Raw genomic sequence first — 24,031 nt, forward strand, 5'->3', positions numbered from 1 at the left:
CTATATCTAGTTAGGTATAAATATGGTGAATAGACTATATCTAGTTAGTTATAAATATGGTGAATAGACTATATCTAGTTAGTTATAAATATGGTGAATAGACTATATCTAGTTATAAATATGGTGAATAGACTATATCTAGTTATACATATGGTGAATAGACTATACCTACAGTAGTTAGGTATAGTCTATATCTAGAATAGTATAAATGTGGAATGCAGTGCAACTCTATACTGTAGGCTGCCAGTTGCATGTCTTACTCCTCAAAGATCTCCTGGAAGATATCCTTGAAGCGTCCGTCGTAGTACTTAAGGATGGTGTTCTTAGTGCTCATGTATAGAGGCCACCTCTTATTGATGGCATACTGGAAACAGCTGTGGGCAAACCCTGTGATGGACTGGACAGGACAGACAGAACACTATTAGAACCCTGTGATGGACTGGACAGGACAGACAACAGTATTAGAACCCTGTGATGGACTGGACAGGACAGACAGGCTGTGCATTATCATAAGTCGCTCTGGATAAGAGTGTCTGCTAAATGACGTAAATGTAAAATACTGAAACACTAGGTGATGGACTGGGCAGGACAGACAGGCTGTGCATTATCATACTGAAACACGAGGTGATGGACAGGACAGGACAGACAGGCTGTGCATTATCATGCTGAAACATGAGGTGATGGTGGCGGATGAATAACACGACAATGGGCCTCAGGATCTCATCACGGTATCTCTGTGCATTCAACTTGCCATCGATAAAATGGAATTGTGTTCATTGTCCATAGCTTATGCCTTCCCATACCATAACCCCACCGCCACCATGGGGCATTCTGTTCACAACGTTGACATCAGCAAACCGCTGGCCCACAAAACACTACCAGTTGCCTGGTACAGTTCAAACCGGGAATCATCCGTGAAGAGCACACTTCTCCAGAGTGCCAGTGGCCATCAAAGGTGAGCATTTTCCCACTGAAGTCGGTTACGACGCTGAACTGCAGTCAGGTCAAAACCCTGGTGAGGACGACGAGCACAGATGAGCTTCTCTGAGACGGTTTCTAACAGTTTGTGCAGAAATTCTTCGGTGGTGCAAACTCAGTTTCATCAGCTGTCTGGGTGGCTGGTCTCAGACGATCCAGCTGGTGAAGAAGCCGGATGTGAAGGTCCTGGGCTGCCGTGGTTACATGTGGTCTACGGTTATGAGGCCGGTTGGATGTACTGCCAAATTCTCTAAAACGATGTTGGAGGAGGCTTATGGTAGAGAAATTAACATTAAATTCACTGGCAACATTCCTGCAGTCAGCATGCCAATTGCACACTCTGTGGCATTGTGTTGTGTGAGAAAAGTGCACATTTTAAAGTTGCCTTTTATTGTCTCCAGCACAAGGTGCACCTGTGTAATGATTATGCTGTTAAATCAGCTTCTTTATTTTCTACACCTGTCAGCTAGATGGATTATCTTGGCAAAGGAGAAATGCTCACTAACAGGGATGTAAACACATTTGTCCACCAAATTTGAGAGAAATACGCTTTTTGTGCATATAGAACATTTCTGGGATCTTTTTATTTCAGCTCATAAAACATGGGACCAACACTTTACATGTTGCGTTTATATTTTTGCTCAGTTTATATTATTTAATGCCAAAGGCAAATTTCATTCCTTGGATGGAAAATAAAGTGTGTAACTTAAAAATAAAAACCTGCCCCAGCCTGCTCACCTCATCAGTATTGTACATGCCCAACCCACAGCCTCCTGAGAGGAAGTCAAAGACCTCCCACTCATTCCCCTTGCTGCCGTCAGCCGGGGTGAACACCATCTTAAACTTCCCCGGCTTGGTGATCACAAAGTCTGTGGCTCTGTACTGTGGAACAACACAACAACAAACATCAACAACAGAACATTCCTCACATGCTCTGTGATTGAATACAAATCTAATCTAAAACACGTATTGTAGGTTACTTATCTACCTGGTCACCAAAGGCGTGTCTGCCGATCGTTATTGGCTGCGTCCAACCAGGGACCAGGCGGGGAATGTTCTTGCAGATGATTGGCTCTCGGAAGACGGTTCCGCCCAGAATGTTCCTGATGCTTCCGTTGGGACTCTTCCACATCTTCTTCAGCTTGAACTCTGTTAGGGTTAGAGATGAAGGCCTGAGTTAACCTATTAGACCTAACCCTAACTCTAACCCTGACCTTACTACATCTAGGCCAGGTAACTATATATCTAACCCAACTACACCTAGCCCAGGTAACTAACTAGCTACCTAATCCTGACTACACCTAGCCCAACTAACTAACTAACTATATCTATCTAGGTAACTATCTATCTAGGTAACTATCTATCTAACCCTGACCTTACTACATCTAGCCCAGGTAACTATACACTACAACTATACACTTCTGAGAAATGAAGGCTATTCCATGTGATAAATTGCCAAGAAACTGAAGATCTCGTACAATGCTGTGTACTACTCCCTTTACAGAACAGCGCAAACTGGCTCTAACCAGAATAGAAAGAGGAGTGGGAGGCCCAGGTGCACAGCTGAGCAAGATGACAAGTACATTAGAGTGTCTAGTTTGAGAAACAGAAGCCTCACAAGTCCTCAACTGGCAGCTTCATTAAATAGTACCTGCAAAACACCAGTCTCAACGTCAACAGTGAAGAGGTGACTCCGGGATGCTGGCCTTCTAGGCAGAGTTGCAAAGAAAAAGCTATATCTTAGAGTGGTCAATAAAAAGAAAATATTAAGATGGGCCAAAGAACACAGACACTGGACAGAGGAACTCTCCTTATTTATTTCTAACCAGAGAATGTATGTCTATGTGATTAAAGTAGATACCATCGACTCTGGCTTCATCCGGGGTGATGGTGGCACACTTGACAGCCACGTTGTACTTCATGGTGGCGATGGCCGAGTCAATGGTGACCTGGTCGTCTGTCTGGTCATGGCATGGCAGACCAAGGTCATAATACTTCAGCTCCACGTCCACGTTAGACAGGACCAGCTGGAACAATACAACACATTTAATGAGGATGGAGGAGAGGAGAGGAGTGGGTATATGTGTTTGGTTGGTGTGCCTGCAAAGTACATTGAAATACATTTGCCAAAATTATTTAATTACTCCTGTCTATACAGAAATAAATAAAATCACTAAAAATAACAACACTACATGACCAAAAGTAATATGGAATTGGTCCCCCTTTGCAGCTCCTCCACTCTTCTAGGAAGGCTTTCCACTAGATGTTGGAACATTGCTGCGGGGACTTGCTTCCATTCAGCCACAAGAGCATTAGTGAGGTCAGGCACTGATGTTGGGCGATTAGGTCTGGCTCGCAGTCGGCGTTCCAATTCATCCTAAAGGATGGGGTTGAGGTCAGGGCTCTGTGCAGGCCAGTCAAGTTCTTCCACACCAATCTCGACAAACCATTTCTGTATGGACCTCGCTTTGTGCGCGGGGCATTGTCATGCTGAAACAGGAAATAGCCTTCCCCAAACTGTTGCCAAAGTTGGAAGCACAGAATTGTGTAGAATGTCGTTGTATTCTGTAGTGTTAAGATTTCCCTTTACTGGGGCCTCCCGCGTGGCGCACCGGTCTGAGGCGTTACTACAGACCTGGGTTCATTCCCGGGCTGTGCCACAACCGGCCGTGGCCGGGAGTCCCATAGGACAGCGCACAATTGGCCTAGCGTCATCCAGATTAGGGGAGGGTTTGGCCAGGGGGGCTTTCCTTGGCTAATCACGCTATAATGACTCCTTGTGGCGGGCTAGGCGCCTGCAGGCTCACCTCAGTCACAAGTTGAACGGAACGCATGACTCCACCTTCACCTCTACCGAGCCCGTTGGGGAGTAGCAGCGATGACACAAGATAGAAAAGGGGGGTAAAATACAAAAATAAAAAGATCCCCCTTCACTGGAACTAAGTGGCCTAGCCCGAACCATGAAAAACAGCCCCAGACCATCATTCCTCCTCCACCAAACTTTACAGTTGACACTATTCATTCGGGCAGGCAGCGTTCTCCTGACATCCGCCAAATCCAGATTCGTCCATCGGGCTGCCAGATGGTGAAGCGTGATTCATCACTCCCGAAAAAGCGTTTCCACTGTTAAAGAGTCCAAAGCAGCGAGCTTTACACCACTCCAGCCGACGCTTGGCATTGCGCATGGTGATCTTAGGCTTGTGTGCAGCTGCTCATGAAGCTCCCGATGAAAGGTTCATGTGCTTGACGTTGCTTCCAGAGGCAGCTTGGAACTCGGTAGTGAGTGTTGCAACAGAGGACAGACAATTTTTACGCGCTTCAGCACTCGGCGATCCCATTCTGTGAGCTTGTGTGGCCTACCACTTAACGGCTGAGGTGTTGTTGCTCCCAGATGTTTCCACTTCACAATAATAGCACTTACAGTTGACCGGGGCAGCTCTAGTAGAGCAGAAATTTGACGAACTGACTTGTTGGTAAGGTGGCATCCTATGACGGTGTTATGTTGAAAGTCATTGAGCTCTTCAGTAAGGGCCATTCTACTGCCAATGTTTGTCTATGGAGATTGCATGACTGTGTGCTTGATTTTATACACCTGTCAGCAACAGGTGTGGCTGAAACAGCCGATTCCACTCATTTGAAGAGGTGTCCACATACTTTTGTATATATAGTGTACTTCACCAGAGAGCATGATGTTGCCACAGAGGATCATCAGCTTCTTTTAAAGCTCAGAGCAGGACATGTTTCTCTTTCACACCGAGGCCTGGTGATTATTTGAGGGGAGAGTGTTGGAACAATTTTTCAAATACTGTGAGGAACTATTATCATTCATAATGGATAAAAATAAACAGACTTCATTGACTTTGTGAGGTAAATGAAAAATGGCTGAGAACCATGTTAGTGGTGGTGAGTAAGGACAATCGAAAAGCAGACATCCAGTTAGCCTATGCATGCTAATGCGCGTGCTCTCTCAACAGAGCAGAGAAACCAGACACATGCTCATTGTTCACATGGAGTGCACCTAACAAAAAAACAAGGAACAAATTGACTACACTCATAAATTATGGTATGAAATAAACCAAAACTTGTTTCTCACTGTCACAGCTGTCTTCGGAAGAAGTGGACCAAAACGCAGCGGAGTTGGTGTTCGGCATATTTAATCAAACGGAACACTATACAATTTAACAAACAAGAATACTGACAGCCAACACAGTCCTGTCATGTGAAACACACTAAACAGAAACAATTACCCACGAAACACAAAGGAAACGTAGGCAACTTATGTGTGACTCCCAATCAGCCACAACCCTCTACAGTTGTGCCTGATTGGAAGTCACACGGCCAAAATCAACGAAACAATCAAAACACCCACTCTTTTCTGCCACGTCCTGACCCAACTACACCCTCTACTGGTCAGGACGTGACAGTATCCCCCCCCCCCCCCCCTCAAAGGTGCATACCCCGAAATGCACCTACATAAAACACAGAAAAAAAAAAACGACTACAAACAACAACAAAAAAATCCCCTAAACAAAAAGGGAGGGAAGGGAGGGTGGCTGCCGTCAACGACGGCACAGTGCTACACCCTCCCTCCCCCAACCCACCTATCCTGGAGGTGGCTCAGGTGCAGGACGTAAACCTCGCTCCACCTTCGGCGTCTTCCACTTTGGTGGCGCCAATAGCTGCGCCGGGTAGACGGGCCACTCGGGCTGACCCTGGCAGACGGACCACTCGGGCTGGGCCGGAGGACAGGCGGGCCACTCGGGCTGGGCCGGAGGACAGGCGGGCCACTCGGGCTGGGCCGGAGGACAGGCGGGCCACTCGGGCTGGGCCAGAGGACAGGCGGGCCACTCGGGCTGGGCCAGAGGACAGGCGGGCCACTCGGGCTGGGCCGGAGGACGGGCGGGCCACTCGGGCTGGGCCGGAGGACAGGCGGGCCACTTAGGCTGGGCCGGAGGACAGGCGGGCCACTCGGGCTGGGCCGGAGGACAGGCGGGCCACTCGGGCAGATCCGGCACGGCGGGCCACTCTGGCAGATCCGGCACGGCGGGCCACTCTGGCAGATCCGGCTCAGGATTCACCAGGCTGGGGAGACATGAAGGAGGCCTGGCTCTGGGCACAGGCCCTGGACTCACCAGTCTGGGAAGACCCGCTGGAGGCCTGGTTTGAGGAGGTGGCACAGGAGAGACCAGGGTGGAGAGACCCACTGGAGGACTGGTCCATGGAGGAGGCACGGGTTTGACCAGGTTGGGGAGACCCACTGGAGGACTGGTCCGTGGAGGAGGCACGGGCTTGACCAGGATAGGGAGAACCACTGGAGGACTGGTCCGTGGAGGAGGCACGGGCTTGACCAGGATGGGAAGACATGCAGGAGGCCTGGTTCTGGGCGTAGGCACAGGACGTGCAGGGCTGGGAAGACATGCAGGAGGCCTGTTTCTGGGCGCAGGCACAGTCTTTACCAGACAACCAGCACGCATCTCAGGACGAGTATGGAGAGCTGCCTCAGGTGACATCATTCCCACGACACGCTCATTAGGGCGAATGCCGTACTTTATGCACCACACTAGCAGCTCGCTCATCTCTCTCTCCTTTAACCTGTTAGGGCTAGGGGGCAGCATTTGCACGTCTGGATAAAAAAAATGTACCCAATTTAATCTGGTTACTAATCCTACCCAGTAACTAGAATATGCATATACTTATTATATATGGATAGAAAACACTCTAAAGTTTCTAAAACTGTTTGAATGGTGTCTGTGAGTATAACAGAACTCATTTGGCAGGCAAAACCCTGAGACATTTTCTGACAGGAAGTGGATACCTGATGTGTTGTATTGACTTTAAACCTATCCCATTGAAAAACACGGGGGCTGAGGAATATTTTGGCACTTCCTATTGCTTCCACTAGATGTCACCAGCCTTTACAAAGTGTTTTGAGTCTTCTGGAGGGAGATCTGACCGAACAAGAGCCATGGAACGATGATGTCCCATTAGACACCTGGCGCGCGAGTTCATGTTGGGTACCCTCGTTCCAATACGTTATAAAAGAGTATGCATTCGTCCACCTTGAATATTATTCATGTTCTGGTTAAAAAAGGCCCTAATGATTTATGCTATACAACGTTTGACATGTTTGAACGAACGTAAATATATTTTTTCCCCTCGTTCATGACGAGAAGTCCGGCTGGCTTAGATCATGTGCTAACAAGACGGAGATTTTTGGACATAAATGATGAGCTTTTTTGAACAAAACTACATTCGTTATGGACCTGTGATACCTGGAAGTGACATCTGATGAAGAGAATCAAAGGTAATGGATTATTTACATAGTATTTTCGATTTTAGATCTCCCCAACATGACGTCTAGTCTGTATCGCAACGCGTATTTTTCTGGGCGCAGTGCTCAGATTATTGCAAAGTGTGATTTCCCAGTAAGGTTATTTTTAAATCTGGCAAGTTGATTGCGTTCAAGAGATGTAAATCTATAATTCTTTAAATGACAATATAATATTTTACCAATGTTTTCTAATTTTAATTATTTAATTTGTGACGCTGACTTGACTGCCGGTTATTGGAGGGAAACGATTTCCTCAACATCAATGCCATAGTAAAACGCTGTTTTTGGATATAAATATGAACTTGATAGAACTAAAAATGCATGCATTGTCTAACATAATGTCCTAGCAGTGTCATCTGATGGAGATTGTAAAAGGTTAGTGCATCATTTTAGCTGGTTTTATGGTTTTGGTGACCCTGTCTTTGACTTGACAAAACATTACACACAACTCTTGTAAATGTACTGTCCTAACATACTCTAAATTTATGCTTTCGCCGTAAAACCTTTTTGAAATCGTAAAACGTGGTTAGATTAAGGAGATGTTTATCTTTCAAAGGGTGTAAAATAGTTGTATGTTTGAAAAATTTGAATTTTGACATTTATTTGGATTCAAATTTGCCGCTCTTGAAATGCACCTGCTGTTGATGGAGTGCACCACGGGTGGCACGCTAGCGTCCCACCTAGCCCATAGAGGTTAATTTACCCATTAACTCTGTCACAGTCTCTGCCTCGTACCCCTCGCTAACCTCCCATGTCAGCCCGACTGGCTCTGGTTCCGACCTCGGCTCCGCCGACTGTCCCGTGTGCCCCCCCCAAAAAACGTATTGGGGCTGCCTCTCGCGCTCGTTGCACTCTTTCTCCTCGTAATAGCGCCTCTCCGCTCTCGCTGCTTCAATCTCCCACTGCGGGAGGCGATAATCCCCAGCCTGAGTCCATGGTCCCTCTCCGTCCAGGATTTGTTCCCAAGTCCATTGGTCCATCACGCTGTACTCCTGCTGCTCCTTCCTCCTCCGCCGCTTGGTCCTGGTTTGGTGGGTAATTCTGTCACAGCTGTCTTCGGAAGAAGTGGACCAAAACGCAGCGGAGTTAGTGTTCGGCATATTTAATCAAACGGAACACTATACAATTTAACAAACAAGAATACTGACAGCCAACACAGTCCTGTCATGTGAAACACACTAAACAGAAACAATTACCCACGAAACACAAAGGAAACGTAGGCAACTTATGTGTGACTCCCAATCAGCCACAACCCTCTACAGCTGTGCCTGATTGGAAGTCACACGGCCAAAATCAACGAAACAATCAAAACACCCACTCTTTTCTGCCACATCCTGACCCAACTACACCCTCTACTGGTCAGGATGTGACACTCACAAGTGTAGCAGGTTGTGAACTCTGCAAACAACGTTTCCACTCCGACTTCACAGTAAACATCACAGTAAATGACTGTAGGTCTAATTAATTCATGCATTAACAGAAATGTATGTTATCAAAATACGGTGATTAAGGGTAAATTTACTACTGGTGACATATGTAATGGGGAATTGATCAAAATGAACAATCAAGGGCAAACAATTAACACAATAAAACAATGAATGTGCAAGAATTAGGGTGAGACAGCTCAACGCATTCTGGAGATATGAGCACATTCTGGAGATATGAGCACATTCTGGAGATATGAACACATTCTGGAGAGAGGAACACATTCTGGAGATATGAGCACATTCTGGAGATATGAGCACATTCTGGAGATATGAACACATTCTGGAGATATGAGCACATTCTGGAGAGAGGAACACATTCTGGAGATATGAGCACATTCTGGAGATATGAGCACATTCTGGAAATATGAACACATTCTGGAGATATGAACACATTCTGGAGATATGAGCACATTCTGGAGATATGAGCACATTCTGGAGATATGAGCACATTCTGGAGATATGAACACATTCTGGAGATATGAGCACATTCTGGAGAGAGAAACACATTCTGGAGAGAGGAGCACATTCTGGAGAGAGGAGCACATTCTGGAGATATGAGCACATTCTGGAGATATGAGCACATTCTGGAGATATGAACACATTCTGGAGAGAGGAGCACATTCTGGAGAGAGAAGCATCAATATCTTCGCTACACCGTACTCTTCTTCGCTTGGTATATAGACCTACAGGCTTGGTATATAGACCTACAGGCTTGGTATATAGACCTACAGGCTTGGTATATAGGCCTACAGGCTTGGTATATAGACCTACAGGCTTGGTATATAGACCTACAGGCTTGGTATATAGACCTACAGGCTTGTGATTTGAAACAATCCACAGGATCCCATATATGGAGTGGAACGTCATAAAATACCTCAACATTTCCTTTTGCACAAAAACAGCTGTCTGTCCAGAGCTCACTGGTGGGAAACTCTGAGGGCTCTGAATAGGCTAGTTGATACATTGTTGCAAATTTGCAAGCAACATCTTTGGCCAGAGCTTCATATAAACTGTCATTGGGCAAGACCCAGTTGATTGCTTTGATAGGCTGCCATGTTGCACTTCACTAGTAGCTCCAGTCAAGACAGATAGAAAGGGAGGGAGGCAGACAGGCGGAGTAGAGAGATGAATGCAATTGAAAGAACCTGCACTTTCATCAGGATATTTTGTCGGCTTTATGTATTTTTAATTAGTTGACAATGGAAGTTATAGGCCTACTGGTACATTGGCCATCTCTCATTTCTTTAGCCGCCAATGGCTCACGGTGAATCAATGTGTCCATAATATTTATTATGGCAGAGGCTGTTGCTCTCGCATGGGTGGAATTTTCACCTTTAGATTTTTATCATTTTAATCCTGATTTGTATTATTAACCACATGAGAAACGAAAACTTTATTATTGAAATTAAATTGTTTCACGAATATGTTCATATGAAAATAATAACTGGCAAACAGATCGGTAGAAATGGTAGGATAAATTGTAGCTTCCCCAAACTTGAAATTCACGCGCCTAGGAATAGAGTGTTGTGAAGAGAGCGCACGTTTCTTTGTATTTTATGTTACAAATTTGCTAAATTTACACTACCTGACCAAAAGTATGTGGACACGCCTTCAAATTAGTGGATTCAGCTATTTCAGTTACAGTACGGTTAGAGTGGTCAGGACAGTGGTCCATGGTGTACGGTACTGTTAGAGTGGCCAGGACAGTGGTCCATGGTGTACAGTACTGTTAGAGTGGTCAGGACAGTGGTCCATGGTGTACAGTACTGTTAGAGTGGTCAGGACAGTGGTCCATGGTGTACAGTACTGTTAGAGTGGTCAGGACAGTGGTCCATGGTGTACAGTACTGTTAGAGTGGTCAGGACAGTGGTCCATGGTGTACAGTACTGTTAGAGTGGTCAGGACAGTGGTCCATGGTGTACAGTACTGTTAGAGTGGTCAGGACAGTGGTCCATGGTGTACAGTACTGTTAGAGTGGTCAGGACAGTGGTCCATGGTGTACAGTACTGTTAGTGGTCAGGACAGTGGTCCATGGTGTACAGTACTGTTAGAGTGGCCAGGACAGTGGTCCATGGTGTACAGTACTGTTAGTGTGGTCAGGACAGTGGTCCATGGTGTACAGTACTGTTAGAGTGGTCAGGACAGTGGTCCATGGTGTACAGTACTGTTAGAGTGGTCAGGACAGTGGTCCATGGTGTACAGTACTGTTAGAGTGGTCAGGACAGTGGTCCATGGTGTACAGTACTGTTAGAGTGGTCAGGACAGTGGTCCATGGTGTACAGTACTGTTAGAGTGGTCAGGACAGTGGTCCATGGTGTACAGTACTGTTACAGTGGTCAGGACAGTGGTCCATGGTGCACAGTACTGTTAGAGTGGTCAGGACAGTGGTCCATGGTGTACAGTACTGTTAGAGTGGTCAGGACAGTGGTCCATGGTGTACAGTACTGTTAGAGTGGCCAGGACAGTGGTCCATGGTGTACAGTACTGTTAGAGTGGTCAGGACAGTGGTCCATGGTGTACAGTACTGTTAGAGTGGTCAGGACAGTGGTCCATGGTGTACAGTACTGTTAGAGTGGTCAGGACAGTGACTTATCAATGACCCAAGACCAAATCATCTTGGCTCCTGGACTCATATCAAAGTCCACTTTATGCAGCTCACCCTGCACTATCAGCTCCAATATAAATAACATGAGGAAGTCTACCTCTGATCAGCTTCCCAGTAAAGCTTTAGAAACAATCCACAACCCAGAAGGTGATAAAAATAGCCCATATTAACATACACAGCCTGAGAAACAAGGTTCATGAAGTCAATAACTTACTTGTAACAGATTACATTCATATTCTGACTATCTCTGAAACTCACTTAGATAACACCTTTGATAATACAGGGGTAGCAATACATGGTTATAACATCTACCGAAAAGACAGAAATGCCAATGGAGGCGGTGTTGCGGTCCATATTCAGAACCACATTCCTGTAAAACTTAGAGAGGATCTCATGTTAAATACTGTTGAAGTCATATGGCTACAGGTTCATCTGCCTCACCTAAAGCCCATTCTGGTGGGAAGCTGCTATAGACCACCAAGTGCTAACAGTGTGTGAAATGCTTGATAATGTATGTGATATCAACATAGAAGTATATTTTCTTTGGTGATTTAAATATTGACTGGCTTTCATCAAGCTGCCCACTTAAGAAAAAACTTCAAACTGTAAACTGTGTAACGCTGACACTACACATCCAAGTATATGTGATCATATTATGAAAGACAACCATTGTACTTTTAAATTCCATAAAGTGAGTGTGGAAGAGGTGAAAAAAGTATTGTTGTCTATCAACAATGACAAGCCACCGGGGTCTGACAACCTGGATGGAAAATTACTGAGGATAATAGTGGACGATATTACCACTCCTATTTGCCATTTCTTCAATTTAAGCCTACTAGAGAGTGTGTTGCCCTCAGGCCTGGAGGGAAGCTAAAGCCATTCCGCTACCTAAGAATAGTAAAGCCCCCTTTACTGGCTCAAATAGCAGACCAATCAGCCTGTCACCAACCCTTAGTAAACTTTTGGAAAAAATTGTGCTTGACCAGATACAATGCTATTTCACAGTAAACAAATTGACAACAGACTTTCAGCACGCTTATAGGGAAGGACATTCAACAAGCACAGCACTTACACAAATGACTGAGAGAAACTTATAATGAGAAAATTGTGGGGGCTGTTTTGTTAGACTTTTGACATTATCGATCATAGTCTGCTGCTATGTATGTGTAACATATGTGTTATGGCTTTACACCCCCTGCTATATTGCGGATAAAGAGTTACTTGTCTAATAGAACACAGAGGGTGTTCTTTAATGGAAGCCTCGCCAACAAAATCCAGGTAGAATTGGGAATTCCCCAGGGCAGCTGTTTAGGCCCCTTTCATTTTCAATCTTTACTAATGACATGCCACTGGCTTTAAGTAAATGTATGTCTATGTATGCGGCTGACTCAACACTATACACGTCAGCTACTACAGCGACTGAAATGACTGGAACACATTTTATTATATATTATTTAACTAGGCAAGTCAGAACACATTCTAATTTTACAATGACGGCTTACCCCGGCCAAACCCTCCCCTGACCAGGACGACGCTGGGTCAATTGTGCGCCGCCCTATGGGACTCCCGATCATGGCCAGTTGAGATACAGCCCGGGATCGAACCAGGGTCTGTAGTGAAGCCTCTAGTACTGAGATGCAGTACCTTACACCGCTGCGCCACTCGGGAGCCCCAACACTTAACAAAGAGCTGCAGTTAGTTTCAGAATGCGTGGCAGGGAATAAGTTAGTCCTAAATATTTCCAAAACTAAAAGCATTGTATTTTGGACAAATATTTTACTAAACCCTAAACCTCAACTAAATCTTGTAATGAATAATGTGGAAATTAAGCAAGTTGAGGTAATTAAACTGCTTGGAGTAACCCTGGATTGTAAACTGTCATGGTCAAAACATATTGATACAACAGTAGCTAAGACGGGGAGAAGTCTGTCTATAATAAAGCGCTGCTCTGCCTTCTTAACAACACTATCAACAAGGCAGGTCCTACAGGCCCTAGTTTCTACCTTCTTAACAACACTATCAACAAGGCAGGTCCTACAGGCCCTAGTTTCTACCTTCTTAACAACACTATCAACAAGGCAGGTCCCTACAGGCCCTAGTTTTGTCACACCTGGACTACTTTTCAGTCATTTGATCAGGTGCCACAAAGAGGGATTTTACAGTTGGCTCAGAACAGGGCAGCATGGCTGGCCCTATAAAGTACACGGGGAGCTAACATTAATAATATGCATGTCAATCTCTCATGGCTCAAACTGGAGGAGAGATTGACTTCATCACTACTTGTTTTTATAAGAAGTGTTGACATGCTGAATGCACCGAGCTGTCTGTTTAAACTATTAGCACACAGCTCGGACATTCATGCATGCCCCACAAGACATGCCACAAGAGGTCTCTTCACAAGTCCAGAACAGACTATGGGAGACTCACAGTACTACATAGAGCCATGACTACATGGAACTCTATTCCACATCAAGTAACTGATCCAAGCAGTAGAATCAGATTTTTTTTAAAGGTAAAAATAGACCTTATGGAGAAGTAGGGACTGTGAAGAGAAACACACACAAAGATACAGACTTGCATACAAGCGCTAGCACACAGACTCTACACACAAGTAAATTGTAATATTGTTGTAAGGTGGTATTATACATTTTGTATTGTAGATATGTAGTGCTAGAGTTAGGGGTTAGAGGTCCACGGTGTACAGTAGAGTTAGGGGTTAGAGGTCCACGGTGTACAGTAGAGTTAGGGGTTAGAGGTCCACGGTGTATAGTAGAGTTAGGGGTTAGAGGTCCACGGTGTACAGTAGAGTTAGGGGTTAGAGGTCCACGGTTTACAGTAGAGTTAGGGGTTAGAGGTCCACGGTGTACAGTAGAGTTAGGGATTAGAGGTCCACGGTGTACAGTAGAGTTAGGGGTAAGAGGTCCATGGTGTACAGTAGAGTTAGGGGTTAGAGGTCCATGGTGTACAGTAGAGTTAGGGGTTAGAGGTCCATGGTGTACAGTAGAGTTAGGGGTTAGTGGTCCATGGTGTACAGTAGAGTTAGGGGTTAGAGGTCCACGGTGTACAGTAGAGTTAGGGGTTAGAGGTCCATGGTGTACAGTAGAGTTAGGGGTTAGAGGTCCATGGTGTACAGTAGAGTTAGAGGTCCATGGTGTACAGTAGAGTTAGGGGTTAGAGGTCCATGGTGTACAGTAGAGTTAGAGGTCCATGGTGTACAGTAGAGTTAGGGGTTAGAGGTCCATGGTGTACAGTAGAGTTAGGGGTTAGAGGTCCACGGTGTACAGTAGAGTTAGGGGTTAGAGGTCCATGGTGTACAGTAGAGTTAGGGGTTAGAGGTCCATGGTGTACTACAGTACCTTCTCCTTGATGAACTCCCAGATGATCCTTGTCATCTCATCTCCATCCATCTCTACCACCGGCTGGTCCACCTTGATACGCTTAACAGCATCTGAAATCATTAAACATTAAACCATTTTTACAGTAACATTTGAAACCATTAAACACATTATTACAGTGACATCTGAAACCATTAAACATTCAACACATTATTACAGTAACATCTGAAACCATTAAACTTTAAACATATTACAGTAAGGTGTGAAACAATTTAACACATTACAGTAACATCTGAAACCATTAAACATTAAACACATGATTACAGTAACATCTGAAATCATTAAACACATTATTACAGTAACACATTGAAAATCATTAAACAATAAACACATTATTACAGTAACATGTTATTACAGTAATATCTGAAACCATTCAAACATTACACATTATTACAGTAACATCAAACCATTTAACACATTTTTACAGAAACATGTTATTACAGTAACACATCTAAAACCATTAAACCCATTATTACAGTAACATGTTATTCCCTGTGGCTCAGTTGGTAGAGCATGGTGTTTGCAACGCCAGCATGGTGTGTGCAACGCCAGGGGTGTGGGTTCGATTCCCACGGGGGGCCAGTACAAAAAAGAAATGTATGCACTCACTACTGTAAGTCGCTCTGGATAAGAGCGTCAGCTAAATGACTATAATGTATAATGTATTACAGTTACACATCTGAAACCATTAAACATGTAACACATTACTACAGCAACATCTGAAACCATAAACATATTACAGTAACATCTGAAACCATTAAACACATTACAGTAATATCTGAAACCATTCAATTAAACATTATTACAGTAACATCTGAAACCATTAAACATGTTATTACAGTAACACATCTGAAACCATTAAACACATTATTACAGTAACCTATTATTACAGTAACATCTGAAACCATTTAACACATTAAACATGTAACACATCATTACAGTAACATGTTATTACAGTTACACATCTGAAACCATTAAACACATTAAACATGTAACACATCATTACAGTAACATGTTATTACAGTAACAAATCTGAAACCATTAAACACATTTTTACAGTAACATCTGAAACCATTAAACACATTATTACAGTAACATGTTATTACAGCAACACATCTAAAACCATTAAACACATCATTACAGTAACATGTTATTACAGTTACACATCTGAAACCATTAAACATGTAACACATCATTACAGTAACATGTTATTACAGTAACATCTGAAACCATTAAACATGTAATACATGATTACAGTAACATGTTATTACGGTAATATCTGAAACCATTAAACTCATTTTTACAGTAACATGTTATTACAGTAACATCTGAAACCATTAAACTCATTTTACAGTAATATGTTATTACAGTTACACATCTGAAACCATTAAACATGTAACACATCATTACAGTAACATGTTATTACAGTAACATCTGAAACCATTAATCATGTAATACGTCATTACAGTAACATGTTATTACAGTAACATCTGAAACCATTAAACTCATTTTTACAGTAACATCTACAACCATTAAACACATTATTACAGTAACATGTTATTACAGTAACACATCTAAAACCATTAAACACATTATTACTATAACATGTTATTACAGTAACACATCTAAAACCATTAAACACATTATTACTATAACATGTTATTACAGTAACATCTGAAACCATTAAACATGTAACACATCATTACAGTAACATGTTACTACAGTAACACACCGTCTGGTCCACCTTGATGTGTTTAGCTGCATCTGGAAACACCAGGTCATATTAAACATTAAAAACATAAATTATTACTACAGTATAGTAACACATGACACCATGTCAGATTAAGAACAAACAGACAATCAGAAACATGTTAACACAAATGTCTGTTTTAAGATCCTTCCCTATAGGCTACAGAAGCCTAACCCTAACCCTAACGTCTGTTTTAAGATCCTTCCCTATAGGCTACAGAAGCCTAACCCTAACCCTAATGTCTGTTTTAAGATCCTTCCCTATAGGCTACAGAAGCCTAACCCTAACGTCTGTTTTAAGATCCTTCCCTATAGGCTACAGAAGCCTAACCCTAACCCTAATGTCTGTTTTAAGATCCTTCCCTATAGGCTACAGAAGCCTAACCCTAACCCTAATGTCTGTTTTAAGATCCTTCCCTATAGGCTACAGAAGCCTAACCCTAACCCTAATGTGTGTTTTAAGATCCTTCCCTATGGGCTACAGAAGCCTAACCCTAGTGTCTGTTTTAAGATCCTTCCCTATAGGCTACAGAAGCCTAACCCTAACCCTAATGTCTGTTTTAAGATCCTTCCCTATAGGCTACAGGTGCATTTCTGACACTGACAGTTGAGTCCCCACCACTCAGCCTTTAAATGTGTCATGATGTTGGCCTCTTTTGGTAAAAGGGAGGACAGTTTACCCCCTCCCTTTTGCACCACCACCCAACCTACCTTCCCCCCAACCCAGGCCCTGTGTGAAAGGGTTGTAAAAACTCTAAAATTCCAGGAGAGTCTCTGGCCACATGGCCCATAGAGAGACACAGGAAATTCTTCCAACTCACAGAATTGGGGAGCCAAGCGACATTTGTGTTCTGGAGAAGGTATGGAAGATTGGTGAAGAATCCAGCTACGAACTGATCTGCTTGGTACAATTTTGTGATACTCAGAAGAGACAATATAGCCATATTACCATAAAACTGTTTATATAATAGCCTCAGCTTGAGACTTGCATCATAATGGTTGTATAGAATGTATTAATAAGGATAAAGCTTTTGTAATACATTGAGATGCTATGTACTGATGTAATGTGATAGAATTGTATTTGTGTAACCAAGTCTAACTCAGTCATAGGCACGCCCCCAGGGACACATACAGGACCAGGCGTCATTTGACAAGCTGTTCAAGGGTCACTATAAAACCCACCCTGATTTACATTTCTTTAGACCAGGCCTCCACTCCATGGCCAATAGGTTTTACCATCCAATTCCTCTACTGAAAGTGAACTACACCACGTGGTTAACTTTTAGACTATCGAGCCCGACAGAATAAGAACAAGTATTTGATATTAATTATTAGTCTGCAGCTAAGTAAATTATATAATTGAACGCGAAGACCAACGAAACATCCATTCTATGACGACATTAATGAATGTCGCTTTGAAAGATCCATTCTAAGCGAGAGAGAGAGAGAGAGAGAGAGAGACAAAACTCTCCACAGAACGACACTCCAACAAAGAACGACGACACATGAGCGTAAATATATATTGCTTGCAATTGTTCCCGAATGACCGAGCCTTCAATTGTCAATTGTTAATATTAATGAACTCTGTGTACCTTCTCAGCTGACCGTTTATGACCCATTGTCTAACAGACCAGCCATGCCTGTTAGCCATTAGCGCACATTACTATACCAATCCTTTGTGACGATAATTACTGTTTGTATGTTTTCTGTTAATTACTTAGTGTAGTAAATAAATGATTTTAAGACAATTGATGTATGGATGATTTTAGTAAAGACTGGGTTCGTGCAGATACAACAATTTACGACGTTTGGAATGAGACTGGACTCGAGGTAAAATACACCATTTAAACCAGAAGATAATCGGCCTATACTATAATAGAATATAATATTATAGTACAGGAAAGTTATATTAGGAAAATTATAGCTTTGTAATCTGAATATTCTCCTTGGTGCCCCGATCTCCTAGTTAACCTCTCTAGGCTAGGCGGGACGAATTCGTCCCACCTACGTAACAGCCAATGCTATCCTGTGGCGCGATTTTCAAAACCTTAAAAATCCTATTACTTCAATTTCTCAAACATATGACTATTTTACAGCCATTTAAAGACAAGACTCTCGTTAATCTAACCACACTGTCCGATTTCAAAAAGGCTTTACAACGAAAGCAAAACATTAGATTATGTCAGCAGAGTACCAAGCCAGAAATAATCAGACACCCATTTTTCAAGCCAGCATATAATGTCACCAAAACCCAGAAGACAGCTAAATGCAGCACTCACCTTTGATGATCTTCATCAGATGACAACCCTAGGACATTATGTTATACAATACATGCATGTTTTGTTCAATCAAGTTCATATTTATATCAAAAACCAGCTTTTTACATTAGCATGTGACGTTCAGAACTAGCACTTCCGGGGAATTCGCTAACATTTTACTAAATTACTCACGATAAACGTTCACAAAAAGCATAACAATTATTTTAAGAATTATAGATACAGACCTCCTCTATGCACTCGATATGTCCGATTTTAAAATAGCTTTTTGGTGAAAGCACATTTTGCAATATTCTAAGTACATAGCCCAGGCATCACGGGCTCGCTATTTAGACACCCGGCAAGTTTAGCACTCACCATAATCATATTTACTATTATAAAAGTTTCATTACCTTTTGTTGTCTTCGTCAGAATACACACCCAGGACTGCTACTTCAATAACAAATGTTGGTTTGGTCCAAAATAATCCATCGTTATATCCGAATAGCGGCGTTTTGTTCGTGCGTTCCAGACACTATCCGAAATAGTAAAGAAGTGTCACGCGCATGGCGCAATTCGTGACAATAAAATTCTAAGTATTCCATTACCGTACTTCGAAGCATGTCAACCGCTGTTTAAAATCAATTTTTACGACATTTTTCTCGTAGAAAAGCGATAATATTCCGACAGGGAATCTCCTTTTCGGCAAACAGAGGAAAAAATCCCAAAGGCGGGGGCGGTCGGGGTCACGCGCATAAGCTAGTGTCTCTTGATCGGCCACTTGAGAAAGGCGATAATGTGTTTCAGCCTGGGGCTGGAATGACGACATTCTGTTTTTTCCCGGGCTCTGAGCGCCTATGGACGACGTGGGAAGTGTCACGTTAGAGCAGAGATCCTTAGTAAATGATAGAGATGGAAAAGAAGTTCAACAAATGGTCAGACAGGCCACTTCCTGTAAAGGAATCTCTCAGGTTTTGACCTGCCATTTGAGTTCTGTTATACTCACAGACACCATTCAAACAGTTTTAGAAAATGTAGGGTGTTTTCTATCCATATGTAATAAGTATATGCATATTCTAGTTACTGGGTAGGAGTGGTAACCAGATTAAATCGGGTATGTTTTTTATCCAGCCGTGTCAATGCTGCCCCCTAGCCCTAACAGGTTAACCAACGTTTAGTTGGCTTCAAAGCCCTTTTGAGATCATCAAACAATGTTTGAGAGATGAGTGATATTGTCGCACCCGAATCAATTAGCGCATGACAAGTTAAGCAGTCCTCCAGGACTGTTTCCAGGTATGGCCGTTTAGATTCGTGGTTAGTGGACATATTCCCCACAAAGTGGAGTGGTCGTTCGCAACGACCTGATGTGCCATGTCTGTTCAAGATGGAAGCAGAAGCGTTTGACCTTTTTCTTCGCAACTTTTGTATCAGAGTCTATAGACAGAGCCCGGGGGCTTGTTTCTTGATCAAGCGGGCCCTGGATAGGGTCTTGAATGAGAGCGGGAGAAATTTGAACTTTAACGTCCTTGCTATGGGTGTTAATTCCTGCGGACCTGGTGTCCGGTAATTCCCCGTCGAGTCCTGGTGACTTATCTTTTACCCTTTTCTCAAATTGTTCTCGCTTAAGTTCTTCCCGTAGTGGGACTTCTGGAGAACATTGGTCTACGTTTTGATCGTCCTTCAACCCTTTGTTACCCTTGTACTCTGACACTTTTTGTGGGTTGGGTGCAGGAACGTAGCGAACGGGTCGATTGTAGCGGTAGTCATGTTGATGGCTACTTACTTTACAGTTATTTCGACCGCGGAGGTTATTGGAATCATGGTTTCGTGGTAGAAACTGTTGTTGTGTGTCATCTCTCGACGCTCCAATACCTGATAATGCACCCTCTAACTGGAGTGAGTGCTCCTGGTTAAACTTCAAAACTGAGTGGTCAGGGCTCTTAGCGTTGTGAACTTTTGATGCCTCAAAAGCTGTGCTTGCAAGCTCTCTGAGTTGTAAGATAGGCAAGCCAACGTGGGCTGCAGGGCCCAAGTAGGTAATGAAGGTGGGATACATGTTCGACAGAAACATTTGTTTGAATGGTAACAGCTCTTCCATTCCTGTTTCAGTGAGTAGGCCAAAGTAAGCTGAACGAAGCCTATGATAGTAAGCTTGTGGGTGTTCGTTCCGAGCTTGTTTGACGGTGTTAGCCAGTGAGCTATCGTGTTTGCGAGTCGCCGAACCACTGAATTCTAATTTCAAAGCTGTGGCAAGTTTAGCATAGTCATTTAGCACGTGTTGCTGTTGTAAACGAATGAACCTTGTCACGTGTCTATTCGACGTTCGCTTCAACAGGTAAACCCTGTCAGAACCCGTAGCGTTCGGTTAGCCACCCAACGCGTCCTCTATGTCAGCTAGGAACGTCTCAGTATCGTTTGGCTGACCTGGAACGGGGTCAAAGGTGGGGAAATTCTTGACGAGTTTGTCAAGGTATTCCGCGCCAAGCGGGCGGAGAGGGTTGGCTTCATCCTGTGGAGAAATTGGGGCCGAAAGGCCAAGAGAGGAAGCCAAGCCTTGGCATTGTTGTTGGCCAAGAGGCGCCATATTACTCAGTCCCGAAGGGCCAAGAGGAGAAGACTGAGGGACACATGAGGGAGGCAAGGTCTGAAACCTATTGTCTTCACTCCTTTGAGTACCGGAGTCTGGTTGCTTGGATGGGTAGTCGCGCTGTAGAGCGTGACCATTCTGGATTTCCTCCAGATGGTACCTAAGGGTGGAATTCGTCCACTTGAACGCTTAGAGTACTGATTTTGGACACGTGAGTGTCACACCTGCTCCTTTCGGTCTCAAACTTATCTGTCATGGTTTGCAGATAGAGGTCTTGAGTACGGAGCGAGAGATTGAGTGATGAGATTTCCTCTGCTTGCTTAGAAATCAATATTTCCAACCTCATCACCTGAGTTCTCTCATCATTCATTTGGTCAGCGACTTCAATAAGTTCTGCAGATTTCTCATCCAACTTTGTCATTGTGTTCATTAACTGATCGTCTTTGGTCTGCAGCGCTTTGAGGAGCACCGTGTTATTTTGAGTAACATTCAACAAAACAGCATGCATGTTGTCAAGTTGAGCGCTCCTGTTTGTAGATAACTCTTCAGATTTATCTAGTTTGGCGTGGACATCATCGTATTTAGTTTTGGCTAAATCGAGTTGTTCCTGTAGCATATGATTTTGTTCCTGTAGAAAACGATTTTGTTGAAGAGCTTGTGCTTGTTCATCGTCATACGTTTTTGCAATTACATTTAATTGTTCAGTTTTCGAACGCAGTTCCATAGCTAGCAGAATTTTACCCTTGTCTGCCTTGGTCATTGGTTTCCCGGTTCTCTCCACCTGTCCCTTTATGTCTACCGTTACCTGCTCGTGCTTCAGCTGTGCACTGCGGTATTGGACAGATGGCAATCTCGGATGGCAAGACATCAGAGCTAGACTGGAGAGAACCTTTACGAGGCCTGCGCCCGATGGTTGATTTTGGAAAACATTGTTGTCTGCTTTTCCACTAATGGCATAATTAGGGTTGTTATCGCTGCTGAGGTCAGAGATCAATCCATTTACGGGTGGAGGTTCACTAATTAGCGGGCGAGTGGGGACCACCCCCTCTGATAGCCTGCACATTATTAGAACATTTGAAAGGGAATTTATTTTCTCCTAATTTTCAAAAATGTTGGAATGTGGGATGTGGGGAGCTGCAAAGATGATTTTAATCTAGTTATAGACGTTAATGAACCATCAGTACTGTACAGTACTGTGGAAGTTGGACGTGAATGAATTTGCAAAAGCAAATTTAATTAATCAATGCCAATGATTAGTCCTACCTGGGTAGGCTATCTGGGTATTAAACTTGAATTACCTGAGAGGTTGCTTCATCCAGGTTAATATGCAAAGTTTAAGTTGTCTCATTTAATTGGAAGATCCTAGAAAGGTATGTTCGACAATTTAACTTATTAAATTGAATGAGACGATAATCCATACAATCTCCATTGATTGGATATCATAAGTGTAAACCGTAGGTCAAATGTTGGGACCCTTCACCACTAGGGTACGCTCCTCCCTGGGGCTGAGCGTCAGTAAAGGGGTTTTACTGACTGTGCCTTGCTAAAGCAGATTTTACTGATTAATCTATTTATGATATATCCAACCTGTATAGGCTATCTGGGAATTAACTTTCAATTAACCTGAGAGCCTTGCTTCATCCAGGTTAATATGCAAAGTTTAAGTTGTCTCATTTAATTGGAAGAACCTAGAAAGGTATGTTTGACAATTTAACTTATTAAATTGAATGAGACGATAATCCATACAATCTCCATTGATTGGATATCATAAGTGTAAACCGTAGGTCAAATGTTGGGACCCTTCACCACTAGGGTACGCTCCTCCCTGGGGCTGAGCGTCAGTAAAGGGGTTTTACTGACTGTGCCTTGCTAAAGCAGATTTTACTGATTAATCTATTTATGATATATCAAACTGTACGGACCTTGGCACCTGGCAGACAGGCATAAAGTATGCCAGTACATTATACCGTTGTTGAATTGTAATTTGATGTATTGAGGTAGCCTACAATGTGTGATGTGACAATGTTACTTCTGTTTTTTTAACATTCTACATTCAACACAGTTTGTCAACTGTTACAATATTCCAAATGCCCATAATTTCCCAGTTCCCACCATACTGCTATGTTCTGATGCCACGACATCGCATTGCTGTGACACAAACAATACAATGTAACAAATCAAAGGTCACTCCTGCACATCCACTACTTTGTAACAAAGCCACATCTTTGAACACAAAAGACATTGGTAATGTATAATATGAACAGATGGATGTATTCCATGCGAGGATGACTGTGCAGTGAAACCAGGCTACGTTAGCAGCTAGTGGAGTTTTAGATGACTTTAAAGACTCACAGTTTGTGTGTCGCAGACTCTGGCCCATGGCGGCTGCAGGCGCAAGCATAGCAGGCTTTTCGGTAAGCGTCGCTGCATACCTCGAGATGGAGGACAGAACCCTCAGGTATCCCGTCATGGTTCACCGGAGAGACGTTATGACCACGAGGACAGGCCTTATAGGAATGAATACCCGACAGCCGGTAAATAAATCAGGCTACGTGTATTTGATGGGCGTCCGTCCGGTTATATTCAGCACACTGAAGCGTCACCAATCACGTTTCCATCCAAACATTTCATGCAGATGAATGAC

General features: G+C 43.4%; 1 protein-coding gene across 1 annotated transcript; it reads right to left on the minus strand.

Annotated features, from left to right (window-relative positions):
* Positions 1-255: 255 nt before the first annotated feature.
* LOC106591218 (isocitrate dehydrogenase [NADP], mitochondrial) lies at positions 256-23,863 on the minus strand. The gene is made up of 6 exons (XM_045689788.2): positions 23,740-23,863; positions 14,758-14,849; positions 2,840-3,005; positions 1,967-2,127; positions 1,717-1,860; positions 256-397 (listed from the first exon to the last, which is right to left on the minus strand). Exons 1-6 carry the CDS (start codon positions 23,855-23,857, stop codon positions 257-259), a joined length of 822 nt encoding a protein of 273 aa, XP_045545744.1. The 5' UTR covers positions 23,858-23,863; the 3' UTR covers position 256.
* Between the last annotated feature and the right edge of the window lie 168 nt (positions 23,864-24,031).

This window comes from Salmo salar, chromosome 11 (genome assembly GCF_965601325.2).
Source record: "Salmo salar chromosome 11, fSalSal1, whole genome shotgun sequence".
NCBI lineage: Eukaryota > Metazoa > Chordata > Actinopteri > Salmoniformes > Salmonidae > Salmo > Salmo salar.